This window comes from Bufo gargarizans, chromosome 8 (assembly GCF_014858855.1).
Source record: "Bufo gargarizans isolate SCDJY-AF-19 chromosome 8, ASM1485885v1, whole genome shotgun sequence".
NCBI lineage: Eukaryota > Metazoa > Chordata > Amphibia > Anura > Bufonidae > Bufo > Bufo gargarizans.
In genome coordinates this window covers 186,721,314-186,737,903 of record NC_058087.1, presented here as the reverse complement: position 1 = coordinate 186,737,903, position 16,590 = coordinate 186,721,314, and the positions used below count along the sequence as shown (strand labels likewise).

Sequence of the window (16,590 nt, the reverse complement as noted above, 5' to 3'; positions counted from 1 at the left end):
AAGCAAAAGCTGTAATGAAGATCTATTATAAAGGTGCAGGGTTTCACTTTTTGGCGACTACGATCCTTAAAGGGGGAGTGTCACGACTTTGGTCAAGAGCAGGAGCTTGAAGTGCCGCCATTTCTGCTCCGGGACCAAATACTATTAGAAAAACTACGCTGCTCACACTTCATTCCTCCGAGGATCAATGAAAAGACGGAAATAAAAGTGAGATAATTACGGAGGTGTTATCTAGAGATCGTCACAAGGTTGCAGTGTGACGCTCCTCCCTCGGGGGAATCGTGACCTCTAAGTATCTAAGCCTGTTACGTGCGATACTGCCTGCTGAATGTATCTAAGCATGTTATGTCCTATATTGTTTGCTGAGAGATCGTATCTACGGTAAGCCTATTTTGTGGGATACGGTTTCTGAGCTAATGTATCTAAGCTATTATCTCAGCTGCTGACGAACTCTACATGCGATGACACGTGTGGCGGGATCCGGTGATGGAAGGATGGCGGAAAAAAGAAAGAACGGGGGTTGAAGAATCTACAGCAGTCCCTCCTTCCGGCCTCCGCGGGGCTGCACAATGCACACGGATTCCGCGTGTAGTCCATTTTTCATGGATGGTTGCTAGGAGATGGTGAAAAGAAGTCAAAATAGTTTTGTTTTTGATGGACGTGAAAAACGGATGACGACTGGACAAACGGAGCAGGCGGAGAAAACACGGACTTCACACGGGTGGAAAAGAGTCTGTACAAAGTGTATCTAAGCCTGCTGTGTGATACTGCCTGCTGAATGTATCTAAGCCTGCTGTGTGTGATACTGCCTGCTGAATGTATCTAAGGCCTCATGCACACGACCGTTCCGTTCCACCAAAAATGGAAGCAGTCCGTGTGCCTTCCGCAATTTGCGGAACGGGCGGCTCATTATAGACATGCCTATTCTAGTCCGCAAAACGGACAAGAATAGGACATGCTATATTTTTTTGCGGGGCCTCGGAACGGAGCAACGGATGCGGACAGCTCACGGAGTGCTGTCCGCATCTTTTGCAGCCCCATTGAAGTGAATGGGTCCGCACCCGAGCCGCAAAAAATGTGGCTCAGATGCGGACCACAAAAACGGTCGTGTGCATGAGGCCTGAGCCTGCTGTGTGATACTGCCTGCTGAATGTATCTAAAGCCTGTTAAGTGCGATGCTGTCTGCTGAATGTATCTAAGCCTGCTGTGTGTGTGATACTACCTGCTGAGAATGTATCTAAGCCTGTTATGTGTGATGTTGTCTGCTGAATGTATCTAAGCCTGTTATGTGTGATACTATCTGCTGAGAGAACGTATCTAAGCCTATTATGTGCGATACCGTCTGCTGACAGAAAGCATATAAGCCTGTTACTTGCGATACTGCCTGCTGAACCTATCTAAGGGCTCTTTCACACCTGCGCTCTTTTCTTCTGGCATAGAGTTCCGTCGTCGGGGCTCTATGCCGGAAGAATCCTGATCAGTTTTATCCTAATGCATTCTGAATGGAGTGAAATCCGTTCAGGATGCATCAGGATGTGTTCAGTTCCGGACCGGAACGTTTTTTGGCCGGAGAAAATACTGCAGCATGCTGCGCTTTTTGCTCCGGCCAAAAATCCTGAACACTTGCCGCAAGGCCGGATCCGGAATGAATGCCCATTGAAAGGCATTGATGCGGATCCGGCCTTAAGCTAAACGTCGTTTCGGCGCATTGCCGGATCCGACCTTTAGCTTTTTCTGAATGGTTACCATGGCTGCCAGGACGCTAAAGTCCTGGCAGCCATGGTAAAGTGTAGTGGGGATCGGGGAGCAGCATACTTACCGTCCGTGAGGCTCCCGGGGCGCTCCAGAGTGACGTCAGGGCGCCCCACGCGCATGGATGACGTCATCCATGCGCATGGGGCGCTCTGACGTCATTCTGGAGCGCCCCGGGAGCCGCACGAACTGTAAGTATACCGCTCCCCACTACTACTATGGCAACCAGGACTTTAATAGCGTCCTGGCTGCCATAGTAACACTGAACGCATTTTGAAGACGGATTAGTCTTCAAAGGCTTTCAGTTCACTTGCGTTTTTCCGGATCCGGCGTGTAATTCCGGCAAGTGGAGTACACGCCGGATCCGGACAACGCAAGTGTGAAAGAGGCCTTAGCCTGTCCTGTGTAATACTGTCTGCTGAGCTGTGTATCTAAGCCTGTTATGTGTGATACTGCCTGCTGAACGTATCTAAGCCTGTCCTGTGAGACACAGCCTTGAGAAGCCATACACCGCTCTGTGATGACTGACCCGGGGCGGTTAATGGTCACAACCCCATCACCAACATGGAAGATTCCATGACGCTGGGAGTTTCCATGGCAACAGCAGGGACAGGAAGTCAGCATGGAGGCCTCTTCCCTGTTTATGTGGCTGTAAAGATAAGGCCAATAAAAGCCTTCACTGAAGATGGGGTCCTGCACCAAATATAAACCTAAACCTATCACGTGTGATACCATCTGCTGAGCTGTGTATCTAATCCTATCCTGTGTAATACTGTCTGCTGAGCCGTGTATCTAATCCTATCATGTGTAATACTGTCTGCTGAGCTGTGTATCTGATCCTATCATGTGTAATACTGTCTGCTGAGCCGTGTATCTAATCCTGTCCTGTGTGATACTGTCTGCTGAGCCGTGTATCTAATCCTATCATGTGTAATACTGTCTGCTGAGCCGTGTATCTAATCCTATCATGTGTGATACTGTCTGCTGAGCTGTGTATCTAATCCTGTCCTGTGTGATACTGTCTGCTGAGCTGTGTATCTAATCCTATCATGTGTGATACTGTCTGCTGAGCTGTGTATCTAATCCTATCATGTGTGATACTGTCTGCTGAGCCGTGTATCTAATCCTATCTGCTGAGCTGTGTATCTAATCCTATCCTGTGTGATACTGTCTGCTGAGCTGTGTATCTAATCCTATCATGTGTGATACTGTCTTCTGAGCCGTGTATCTAATCCTATCATGTGTAATACTGTCTGCTGAGCCGTGTATCTAATCCTCTCCTGTGTAATACTGTCTGCTGAGCCGTGTATCTAATCCTGTCCTGTGTGATACTGTCTGCTGAGCTGTGTATCTAATCCTATCCTGTGTGATACTGTCTGCTGAGCTGTGTATCTAATCCTATCATGTGTGATACTGTCTTCTGAGCTGTGTATCTAATCCTATCATGTGTAATACTGTCTGCTGAGCCGTGTATCTAATCCTATCATGTGTGATACTGTCTGCTGAGCTGTGTATCTAATCCTATCATGTGTGATACTGTCTGCTGAGCTGTGTATCTAATCCTATCATGTGTGATACTGTCTGCTGAGCTGTGTATCTAATCCTATCATGTGTGATACTGTCTGCTGAGCTGTGTATCTAATCCTATCATGTGTGATACTGTCTGCTGAGCTGTGTATCTAATCCTATCCTGTGTGATACTGTCTGCTGAGCTGTGTATCTAATCCTATCCTGTGTGATACTGTCTGCTGAGCTGTGTATCTAATCCTATTCTGTGTGAAACTGTCTGAGAAGCCGGTGTATCTAAGCTTATAGTTTGATACTTTATGCACTACGGCTTCTCATGTGATCCCCCCTCCTCAGAGACCTCCATGTTGTTCTCTGTGACTGCTCCTTTGGATCTGAATAGAGGTCGTCATTGACAACGCAGAGATCTCGACAGATTGTCGCGCAGCCCGGAACGTCTCGGTTGCCGTGGTAATGCCATAAACCTTGTACGCGTTCCATCGTCTTCAGTGTTCTGGTCCAGACTGTCTCCTGTGTTCTTCTCGCTGTCTCTTCTCGCTCATTTTGTCCGTCTTCCAGCATCTGCTCCACCATAAAGATCAGCTTGCCCGGATTCGCTGACGTCACTTGCATCCTAATGGAGGCCTGAAAGCCCCCGGGGTCTCCTGGTGGACGATGTCATGGACAGGCAGAGGCCTAGAGGACCGGCAGCACACAGCAGCCCGCCGGACGTCACCTCCTTATAGCCGTTTCTTACTTTATTTTGGCCTGGGAAAGCTGGGTGACAACCATAATGGCTGCCATGACACCATACAGGTTTTTTTTTTTTCCACAGCTTTCCCAGATGCCAGAATAGTAAGCATGCCCCATTATGAAGTGTCAGTCTGTGTGTACCTACCTGTGCATGTATGTACTGTAGGTGCGTGTGCAGTATTATTGCATATGCATGTATGCACAATATGTCAGCCGTGTCACATATAGAAGAGGCCATAGAGTAAAGATCAAAATAAGGTCCTGTCTTGTCCTCATCATGTCTGAGGGTACTGTGTGTGTGTAGTGCCCTGGAGCAGGGGTACTGTGAAGTCTGGACATTTGTGGACCCGCGTTTTCCCTATGCAAAGTCATCAACGCCTTACTTTATTTCACTTGAAAGGGTTAACGTGCACTGTTTAATACTGTGTAACTGCATTTTATATGTATGGTGTGATATATATCCTGTTCATTTGCGCTGTGTTTGCACAGCACTGTGGAAAGGGTTAATAAACACAGAGCCTTTTGGGACTTTCTAGCTAATAAGGAGAAGCTGGTCATTTTCCGTCATTACCATAGGGCAGGCATGGCCAACCTGAGGCTCTCCAGCTGTTGCAAAACTAAAAGCCAGACTTGTTTACCACCAAAACCAGACAGACTGACCTTTTTGAATGTCTGGTTATGGGTACTTTTTACACTTGTGGCACGGACCTCCGGCAGGCTGTTCCAGTGGGTGACTAGTGCACGCGTGCTCCCGGACTACCGCTCCGGCCCCATTGACTATAATAGGGGCGGGGCGGAGTTCCGGCGGCAGCGTACGCCAAGGGGCCACCGGAATAAAAGTGCGCTACCGTGCTGCCGCCGGAACAGCCTGCTTGAGGTCCGTGCCGCTAGTGTGAAACTAGCCTTAGCTCTGTTATTATGTCTAAAAAACCAGTTTTTGTCAACATTGTATCTGTTTGGGCTGAGTTTCTCCACTCCTCCCACTAGAAGGTTCCAGTTCAGCCGGGGGAGAGGGGGGGAGAGAGGGGGAGAGAGGGGGAGAGAGGGGGAGAGAGGGGGAGAGAGGGGGAGAGAGGGGGAGAGAGAGAGTGTTACGTATGTATGCATGTATTGTGTGTGTGCGGTATGAGTGTGCATATATTGTGTGTGTTACGTATGTATGCATGTATTGTGTGTGTGCGGTATGAGTGTGCATATATTGTGTGTGTTACGTATGTATGCATGTATTGTGTGTGTACGGTATGAGTGTGCATGTAGTGTGTGTGTGTATTACGGTATGAGTGTGCATATATTGTGTGTGTATTACGGTATGTGTGCATGTATTGTGTGTGTACGGTATGAGTGTGCATATATATTGTGTGTATGTACGGTATGAGTGTTCATGTATTGTGTGTACGGTATGAGTGTGCATATATTGTGTGTGTGTACGGTATGAGTGTGCATGTATTGTGTGTGTATGTACGGTATGAGTGTTCATATTGTGTGTATGTACGGTATTGTGTATTACGGTATGAGTGTGCATATATTGTGTGTGTTACGGTATGTGTGCATGTATTGTGTGTGTGTGTTACGGTATGTGTGCATGTATTGTGTGTGTACGCTATGAGTGTGCATGTAGTGTGTGTGTGTGTATTACGGTATGAGTGTGCATATATTGTGTGTGTGTGTATTACGGTATGTGTGCATGTATTGTGTCTGTGTACGGTATGAGTGTTCATGTATTGTGTGTACGGTATGAGTGTTCATGTATTGTGTGTACGGTATGAGTGTGCATATATTGTGTGTGTGTATTACGGTATGTGTGCATGTATTGTGTGTGTACGGTATGAGTGTGCATATATATTGTGTGTATGTACGGTATGAGTGTTCATGTATTGTGTGTACGGTATGAGTGTGCATATATTGTGTGTATGTACGGTATGAGTGCTCATGTATTGTGTGTACGGTATGAGTGTGCATATATTGTGTGTGTGTGTACGGTATGAGTGTGCATGTATTGTGTGTGTATGTACGGTATGAGTGTTCATATTGTGTGTATGTACGGTATTGTGTATTACGGTATGAGTGTGCATATATTGTGTGTGTTACGGTATGTGTGCATGTATTGTGTGTGTACGGTATGAGTGTGCATGTAGTGTGTGTGTGTATTACGGTATGAGTGTGCATATATTGTGTGTGTGTGTGTATTACGGTATGTGTGCATGTATTGTGTGTACGGTATGAGCGTGCATATATTGTGTGTATGTACGGTATGAGTGTGCATGTATTGTGTGTGTGTGTGTTTATGCACCACATAAATGTACTGGATGAATTTTTATGAATGTTCCATTAGGGTCTATTTACTGTTTGACGGTTTTCTTTAATGGGCTTTACACGTGTGTGTTATTTGTGCATGTATGGCATCTGTGGTATGATTGTGTATGTATTATATATGTATGTATTATATGTGGATGTATGTGTGTGTATATGTTAGCCCCGTTTCTTGCAGCGCCCGGCTCCTGGGTTGAGGTCCATCACCTGCCTGGAGTATTGAGGATTAATGTGGGAGTCAGACTGCGCTCCCCATTGATGACGTCAGTCTCTGTACATCGCTGCGGAATATGCTGGTGCTATATAAATGTCTATAATACTAATAATGTATATCCCCCCCTCCTAATGCTCGGTATCAGGTAGACCTGGATGGACAGCTGGCAGGGGGGGGGTTGTAGCTGACGGCTGCTCTGGTCCTGCACAATACAAGGTGCAACCTGAGCGGGGGCCATTCACAGGGGGCCGCAGGAATAACGAGGGTTAATAGGAGAAGTGCTGAGGCGACAGCGCTGCTGCCAGATGGCAGTCAATATGCTGCGGCTTTTGGGCGTCCGCTGTGAACAATGTGCGCCTCTGAAATCTCAATTAGGCAAAGAATGCTAATTAGCTATTAAAATGGTGACAGGAGAACACTGAAGAAGTGACTAATTTACTCCATGAATGGCCATCTGCCGCCTGCCGGACCGGGGGCCACCTGTCTGCACAAAGTGCCGCTGTATCAGCCATGTGACAAAAGCTGCCATCTTGTCAGACGCTTAGGCCTCATGCACACAACGGTATGTATTTTGCGGTCCGCAAAGAATACGGATGACGTCCGTGTGCATTCCATATTTTGCGGAACGGAACAGCTGGCCCCTAATAGAACACTACTATCCTTGTCAATAATGCGGACAATAATAGGACATGTTCTATTTTTTTGCGGAACGGAAACGGAATGCACACGGAGTAACTTCAGGTTTTTTTGCGGACCCTTTGAAATGAATGGTTCCGTATATGGTCTGCAAAAAAAAGAAAAAACAACTAACAGACACGGAGAGAAAATACGTTCGTGAGCATGAGGCCTTAAAAAGGGACGCTATTTCAGAACTCTAGATTTTAAGTGGCATAATGTCTTATACTCCAATCACATCCAAAGCTGCTTTCAAAAGTGCACGCAACAGTGAAATAGACGGGCTGGCAACGTACAGCATCGCTATAGTCTGAGCTCCCACAATGCACTTTTCTCCAAGAGCAGGAACCTGGTCGATGCAGCTCTGGATGTGACCGTATTCATATTGAGTGGACAACTAGCTCAACATGCTGGGACTTGTGGTTCCCCTAGAACTGGGGTAGGCAACCTTGGGTACTCCAGCCTTTGTGAAACTACAACTCCCAGCATGCATACTTCCTCTACTGTTTGCAGAATGGCGCATGCTGGGAGTTGTAGTTTCACAACAGCTGGAGTGTCTGAGGCTGCTGACCCCCAGCTTACATTTAAAGGGGCGTACAATACAAAGACTAAAGACCAGCCGCTTCTCTCATGTCAGCTCCATTATCGCATCGCCCCGATTGGACATGCTGGATTATTTATAGGCCTGACAGCCCAAAAATAGGTTCCCGGGGGGCGAAAGGGCAAATTATAATAAGGATATTTCATGATTTCTGTAACTCCATTGAAAAGGAATGAAATTTGCAAGGTTGCTTAGCAACAGATGAGCAGGTAGCTGAGTGACTACCTCCACGGGCGCCACTTCACCTTCCCTGGGGGTTGTCACTCAGAGTTTCTAGGCAAATTTGACCAAAAATCCGCTTAGAGTTTAATATATGCTGGGATTTTAGTATTTTAATGGGGGGGGGGGGGGCACGATGGCCTCGCGCCCCCAGTTTCTACGCCTGGATGATGAGTGCAGTAGTGAATGATGGGAAAATAATAAACAGGTCAAGTCCGTGATGTATTCCAGCTGGAGGCGCCGCGCTGGGTAAATGTTTGCTGAGCTCTGCGAGGGGACGCATTGATTTGCTGCAAAGTGATGATAAGACAGAGATGGAAAGTCTGTGACACCTGTGACGGAAACCGCCGTCCGCCATTACATTATGTTACTTTCTGGTGCTACGCGACTCCTTATTTGCTTTCATTATAAGATCACTCCTTGCTTTCAGTGAATGGAAGCCCTCAGTGCTTACATCTGCTATTCTGATCATATCCGAGTGGCACAGCTGCAGAGCCCGTTACAGTGTATCATAGCGCCGGTACAGGCTGGAAATGACCAGGTCAGGTTATTTCAGCACCTAGATCTGGGGGTCAGCAACCTCCAGCACTCCAGCTGTTGTCAAACTACAACTCCCAGCATGCTCTATTTACTACTATAGAAGTTCTGAGAACAGCCAAGCAAGTATGCATGCTGGGAGTCGTAGATTCACCACAGCTGGAATGTCGAAGGTTGCTGATCCCTGGTCAAGAATGTTGTTGTTCACTGACAGCAAGCAGAGATGAAGAACTGATGTACAAAGTCAATTCAAAAGTTGCACAACTTTTGACATAAAACTGGACAAACCCTTTAAGAATGGCCACCAAACAATAACTCTTATCCTTTAGAAGCCACAGAAAGGAGTAGATGTTACATGGCAGCTTCCGATATGTGACATCTGAAGGAGCTGTACTCGAAACATTGCCACTAACTGAGCCCATAACGCCGGTCACGGCCAATTTACACGACAGGCGGTAGGCAGGCGAGTCAAATCACGTGACACACTAGAGACTGTAATGTCACTGTGTCGTCCTGGCCTGAGCAATAAAGCTTTATGGTGGCCAGGATCTCAGCAACCAATTAGAATCCTGCTTTCATTTTCAAAACTGCTCAGGGAAAATCTAATGTGGAATCTGATTGGTTGCTATGGGAATCTGGCTCCACTGTGCAACCAGTCAAGCGTTCCACTTTCATTTCAAACAACCATAGCACTTAGTTGCTATGGGCAACGGCTCAACAGTCATTGTGCTCTTCAATAAACTTTATTGATAATGTCCCTATTCATAGCAGACAAGCCCGGAAACAACTCTAATTTAAAGGGGACAGCGTCCTATTCTTCGCATTGGTTAATTTTTTTTGTGTCGGCGCCGGTTACATCCTACCCTTTTAAAGTCGTCCTGAATTTCTAGGTCTGACCTTCTCGGAAAGACTCAGCCGTCTGAGATTTGGAGAATGTCAAACTTTGGCGCACCCCTCGTCTGACCTGCCCGCTGCCTGTCCACTCAAATTAAATAACTTGGGAGTCGGAGGGCTCGCGGTGTAATATCAGAATGAAATTAACTTTTAGTATTCTTTTTACATAAGGCAATAGGTCCCCCGCCCCTTCCCCGTCCCCTGCGCACGCCACCGCCATTCCATCCACTTATATCCTGGAATAATTCACCTGCTAATGGTAATTCCCACTTAGACAATGAAGGCCTGTCAGTGTTACTACGGTAACACACGGGAACTGTCATGTCTTGTTGTCACCAACCTTAGAGTCATACCTCAAGTCGTGCCTTTCTACCACTCCCCCCCCTCCCCCCATAAAAAAGAAAACAATTTGATGCCATCCCTGCGGGAGCAGAAGTCTTCTGAAGGGTTAACTTGAACACTGAAATGTGTATTTCCCCTTAAAATCTAAGAAATCTGCTGTAAATATTAGTCCTGGAGGCGTCTGGTATCTGCCTCTGGGAAATCGGAGAGGCGAAGAATATGGCTGCCACTGCAACTCCCCAGGGGTGGCCACCCAGCTTGCCCAGAAACAGATCAACTATGGATATCCTAAAACACAGCTCAGTTACGTTTTTCGATAGGTCCTACGTTCGTGCTTGCCCCCATCTTGGCATTCGCGCTTCATGCTATATAAACTGCCCTCGGATTTGGGTGTCTAATCGTTCCGTTTGCAGAGTGCCATCAACCGCGCACGTGTTGTCTCCTAGCAAAATGGCTGACGCCTGCCTATTAGTATCATCTGCGCTGGAATTAGTAACTGGGAATATAAGTGTGAGAAAGGAGTGAAAAATCAGGGCTTACTCACCCCAGGCTGCACTGCTGCCCTATGAGTAGGTGTAGTGTGACATGGCGGTATGTGTATAGGGGGCTCCAGACCGTCTTCTCTCCTATGTACATTATATATGTTCCTGGAAAAACTGGGGCCGATAAGACCACTGTAAATCAGGAACCAGAAGACGAGATTCCTATAAAGGGGCTATATGGCAGTATTAAGTATGCAGTATGTGGCCTCCATTTACTTGGCGGTCATCCCAAGGACTGGACTCTCAGGATCAATCCGAGAGAGTGGTAAAATATTCTACTGTAAGGTTATGTAGGCAATATATGGTAGTATCATTTGAGTACTGTATGGCGGTAAAATATGTGTACTCTATGACAGTATTATTTGTGCACTGTATGAAGGTATTATATGTATATTGTATGGTGGTACTATTTGTGTACTGCATAGACGTATTATTTGTGCACTGTATGAAGGTATTATATATAACTGGATGGAGGTATTATATGTATACTGCATGATGTTATTATTTGTGTACTGTATGAAGGTAGTATACAATATATGCGCTCATGCACATAACCGGATGACAACCGTGTGAGGTGTTACATCTGTACTTTTGCGGATCTATTGCAACAATGCCTGTCTTTGTCCGCAAAACGGTCAAGAATAGGACATGTTAGATTATTATTTTTTTGGCGGCCATATGTATACAGAATGTACACAGAGTAATTTCAGGTTTTTTTGCGGCACCATTGAAATGAATGGTTCTGCATATGGGCCAGAAAAAAAAAAAAGATCAGACCAAAAGTACGTTCGTGTGAATGAGCCCTATAACTGTTTAAAGATATATGTCTACTGTATGGTGGTATTATATACTGTATGGCATTTTATTTTTGTACCGTATGGCAGTATTATTTGTGTAGTGTATGGTGGTATTATATGTGTAGTATATGCTGATATTTGATGTGCGCTGTATGACATTATTGTTTGTGTACTGTATGGCAGTATTATTTGCATTGTATGGCGGTATTCTGCCATAAGCACTTCAGTAAATAGTTCATATGCATTCTTGTTTTCTATATCACAGGTCCACTGATCCCACTACCGCACAGTCACGGTCTGGGAGATGTGGGATTTGCTGGAGGAGCTCCAGTGTCCTTCTTGGATCATCCGGAACCATGAGGAGATTATGAGACCAAGACCGAGAACCTCATTACTCATAACGTGTTCCTGATATGTGGACATAAAACTGGGGCTCACCTCTTCTGTGGTGAGAGGCATGCAGATCCGGTACTCCTTCACCAGCATACTGACGTCACCGCCTGGAGTCACCTCCGAGAGAAACCTAAGAAACAGAAGAACGACAACATGTCCACAAGCACCAAGAAACAGGAGACCAGTGTATCCGAGCCGGTTATGTGTGATACAGCCTGCTGAGCAGTGTATCCAAGCCTCTTCATGTGTGATACAGCCTGCTGAGTGGTATATCTGAGCCTCTTATGTGTGATACAGCCTGCTGACTGGTGTATCTGAGCCTCTTATGTGTGATACAGCCTGCTGAGTGGTATATCTGAGCCTCTTATGTGTGATACAGCTGCTGAGTGGTGTATCTGAGCTTCTTATGTGTGATACAGCCTGCTGAGCGGTGTATCTGAGCCTTGTATGTGTGATACTGCCTGCTGAGTGGTATATCTGAGCCTCTTATGTGTGATACAGCCTGCTGAGTGGTGTATCTGAGCCTCTTATGTGTGATACAGCTGCTGAGTGGTGTATCTGAGCTTCTTATGTGTAATACAGCCTGCCGAGTAGTGTATCTAATCCTACCCTGTATGATACTGTCTCTAAGTGGTGTATATAAGCCGATCATGTGTGATACAGCCTGCTGAGCGGTGCATCTGAGCCTTGTATGTGTGATACAGCCTGCTGAGTGGTATGCAGATAAATGAAGAAAGGTCCCGGAGACAGATCGAGTTCCTCTATGGCTCCTCTTTATTTGTCACATATAGTAGACAGACATAACCACCACATACACGGTATATCGTTAACGCGTTTCGGGTGAGTACCCTTAGTCGTAACACCGAAACGCGTTAACGATATACTGTGTATGTGGTGGTTATGTCTGTCTACTATATGTGACAAATAAAGAGGAGCCATAGAGGAACTCGATCTGTCTCCGGGACCTTTCTTCATTTATCTGCAGCCTGCCACGGGAACACTCCCCAGGGCCTCTGGAGCCGGGATTACTCATTCCACCAGGTAGGTGAGCTGGACTTTATATTTCACATATTTCTGCTGAGTGGTATATCTGAGCCTTGTATGTGTGATACAGCCTGCTGAGCGGTATATCTGAGCCTCTTATGTGTGATACAGCCTGCTGAGTGGTGTATCTGAGCCTCTTATGTGTGATACAGCTGCTGAGTGGTGTATCTGAGCCTCTTATGTGTGATACAGCCTGCTGAGTGGTGTATCTGAGCCTCTTATGTGTGATACAGCTGCTGAGTGGTATATCTGAGCCTCTTATGTGTAATACAGCTGCTGAGTGGTGTATCTGAGCTTCTTATGTGTAATACAGCCTGCCGAGTAGTGTATCTAATCCTACCCTGTATGATACTGTCTGCTAAGTGGTGTATATAAACCGATCATGTGTGATACTGTCTTCTGAGTGGTGAATCTAAGCCAATCAAGTATCAAACTCCTGGTGAGCTGGTTGCGAATGATATTTTCTGCTGAGCCACCGTATCCAAGCCTATCACGTTCCATACTGTCTGCTGAAAAGTGTATCTAAGCCAAAAAAGTGTGGTAATGTCTGCTGAGCCACTGTATCTAAGCCTATCATGTGCTATGCACATAGCCAGTGATGTTTGTGGCGGTACATTTTGTATAATACTGTCACATGGGGCACCACACCGCTGATGTCACTGGGGACTGGTCCTGCTGACTTTCTTTAGGGATTTGCTCTCACCCTATGTCATGATCTCTGGTGTAACGTCAGTAGAGGACCGATCAACGAGGTCCCAGCAGCGGGTGACTCATGTGTTGACGCACTGTAGGAGGAACGTGATTATGATCCCGTGTACCAGATTATTATGTGACCCCCCCCGTCAATCAGGTCTCATCCCCCACGAAAAATCTCATAATTAGGATCTAAGCAAATGTATTAGATATCAACACCTAGTTTTATGTGCTCGCTGTTCAGTATTTACCTAGGAACTGTATGGCAGTGTTATGTAGTCACTATACGGTACTATTATGTAGGCACTGTATGGCAGTTTTATGAGCTCTCTGTGACATGTAATATTTAACAAAGTCTATTTCATCTTAAAATGAGTTTAATAATCCGTCATCAATCAGACTGTTAATATAGGATTAAAGAAATCCTCTGTATTAATTCTTTGGAGCAGCTCATTAAATGCAGATGATAACTGAGAAGTTGTAGTTTCTCCGGCACAATCTGATCTGATGGCCAATTAGTTCACCTCTAAGCTGGACTGCAGTGATTATAATAAACTGCAAAATTCCAAAGATGCTGACCTGCATCACATAGGTAGGAGGGTGAATAATAATGTAAAAACTCAGCAAATACGGGGCCCCATATAAATCCCTGCAGGATATCAACCCTGGAGGAGCAGAGATGTGTGAGTTATAAGTGCACAGGATCAGTGATCAGCAGCAGGTAATAAACATGTTACATAGTATAATAACCATGTAATGTAACCATGACCTACTCTAAAACTGCCATAAATGTCCAAAAACATAACTACTATAATACTGCTCCTATGTACAAGAATATAACTGCTATAATACTGCCTCCTATGTACAAGAATATAACTACTATAATACTGCTCCTATGTACAAGAATATACCTACTATAATACTGCCCCCTATGTACAAGAATATACCTACTATAATACTGCCCCCTATGTACAAGAATATACCTACTATAATACTGCCCCCTATGTACAAGAATAAAACTACTATAATAGTGCTCCTATGTACAAGAATATAACTACTATAATACTGCCTCCTATGTACAAGAATATAACTACTATAATACTGCTCTTATGTACAGGAATATAACTACTATAATACTGCCTCCTATGTACAAGAACACAACTACTATAATACTGCCTCCTATGTACAAGACTATAACTACTATAATACTGCCTCCTATGTACAAGACTATAACTACTATAATACTGCCTCCTATGTACAAGACTATAACTACTATAATACTGCCTCCTATGTACAAGACTATAACTACTATAATACTGCTCCTATGTACAAGACTATAACTACTATAATACTGCCTCCTATGTACAAGACTATAACTACTATAATACTGCCTCCTATGTACAAGACTATAACTACTATAATACTGCTCCTATGTACAAGACTATAACTACTATAATACTGCCTCCTATGTACAAGACTATAACTACTATAATACTGCCTCCTATGTACAAGACTATAACTACTATAATACTGCCTCCTATGTACAAGACTATAACTACTATAATACTGCCTCCTATGTACAAGAATATAACTACTATAATACTGCTCCTATGTACAAGAATATAACTACTATAATACTGCTCCTATGTACAAGAATATAACTACTATAATACTGCCTCCTATGTACAAGGATATAACTACTATAATACAGTCACCTATGTACAAGAATATAACTACTATAATACTGCTCCTATGTGCAAGAATATAACTACTATAATACTGCTCCTATGTACAAGAATATAACTACTATAATACTGCCTCCTATGTACAATAATATAACTACTATAATACTGCTCCTATGTACAATAATATAACTACTATAATACTGCTCCTATGTACAAGAATATAACTACTATAATACCGCTCTTATGTACAAGAATATAACTACTATAATACTGCCTCCTATGTACAGGAATATAACTACTATAATACTGCCTCCTATGTACAAGAATATAACTACTATAATACTGCCTCCTGTGTACAAGAATATAACTACTATAATACTGCCTCCTATGTACAAGAATATAACTACTATAATACTGCCTCCTATGTACAGGAATATAACTACTATAATACTGCTCCTATGTACAAGAATATAACTACTATAATACTGCTCCTATGTACAAGAATATAACTACTATAATACTGCTCCTATGTACAGGAATATAACTACTATAATACTGCTCCTATGTACAGGAATATAACTACTATAATACTGCCTCCTATGTACAAGAATATAACTACTATAATACTGCCTCCTATGTACAAGAATATAACTACTATAATACTGCCTCCTATGTACAAGAATATAACTACTATAATACTGATCCTATGTACAATAATATGGATACCCCTTTTCTACTGCATGCTCCATGTGTCAGTCTTCACTGCCGTTCTAGAATTGTTTTCATGAACTGGGAATATCAGGATGAGCGGAATAGAAGATTCCTACCTAATAGGGGAGTTGAGTGAATTGGATGGTATGGAGGCATGTAATCTGGTGTCTGTGGCCTCAGGGGGGTGAAGACTTCTGGTATGTGCCCCTCTCCTACATAAAGTTTGCCGGCGGTATCGGGGGCAGGCTACACCCTGCGGCATTATACCGGGGCGTCTTCAGGGTGTAGAGGATGCGGAGCACTTACCTGCTGCTCCTGCTGCCTCCTCTCCTTACATGTGCGACTTTTCTCCCCGTCTCCCTGGTGTCGCACGGTCCTCCGCCGCCCGCTGTTTGGAGGAGGAGGAGGTGATGCTGCAGCTGCTGATTCGGTGTCTTCCTCCGGCTGTGGGTGTGACACTCTCTTCGTACCCCCGTGTGATGCTGGGAGTCGTAGTCCTGCCTCCGCTCCCTGGCAGGGTGTGTCCAGCATCGGCTCATTACAATTTCTCACACTTTCTCCTTAGTTGCTGCTCAGGAGCGTTAATGAAGGCGGCGAGGGTTAACCCTGCGTGCGCCGGGGACTCGCAGCCTCCTCCTAGACAGTGATACTGTTATGTATGGCAGTGTGATCTGTACACCGCATGCAGTATTATGTATGTTATATGGCATGGTATTACAGTATTATGTATGATATGTAGCAGTATGATCTGGACATGTGGCAGTTTTATGTATGATTTATGGCAGTAGGATTTGGATACAGTATGGCAGTATTAGGTGCACTATATGGCAGTATCATCTGGACAGAGTATAGCAGTATTATGTATGCACTACATGGTAGCATGATCTGAAAACGGCACTGCAATATTCCATCTGCTGTGGCA

General features: G+C 44.7%; 1 protein-coding gene across 1 annotated transcript in view; it reads right to left on the bottom strand.

Moving 5' to 3' along the window:
* Positions 1-16,222, bottom strand: part of LOC122945624 (cytoplasmic phosphatidylinositol transfer protein 1-like) — a 31,120-nt gene extending 14,898 nt beyond the window's left edge. Inside the window, exons 1-2 of the mRNA XM_044304738.1 lie at positions 15,975-16,222; positions 11,581-11,665 (exon numbers count right to left, since the gene is read on the bottom strand). Coding sequence (XP_044160673.1) covers positions 11,581-11,665; positions 15,975-16,207 — 318 coding nt within the window. The 5' untranslated portion in view covers positions 16,208-16,222. The remainder of the gene's footprint in view (positions 1-11,580; positions 11,666-15,974) is intronic.
* Positions 16,223-16,590: the final 368 nt, after the last annotated feature.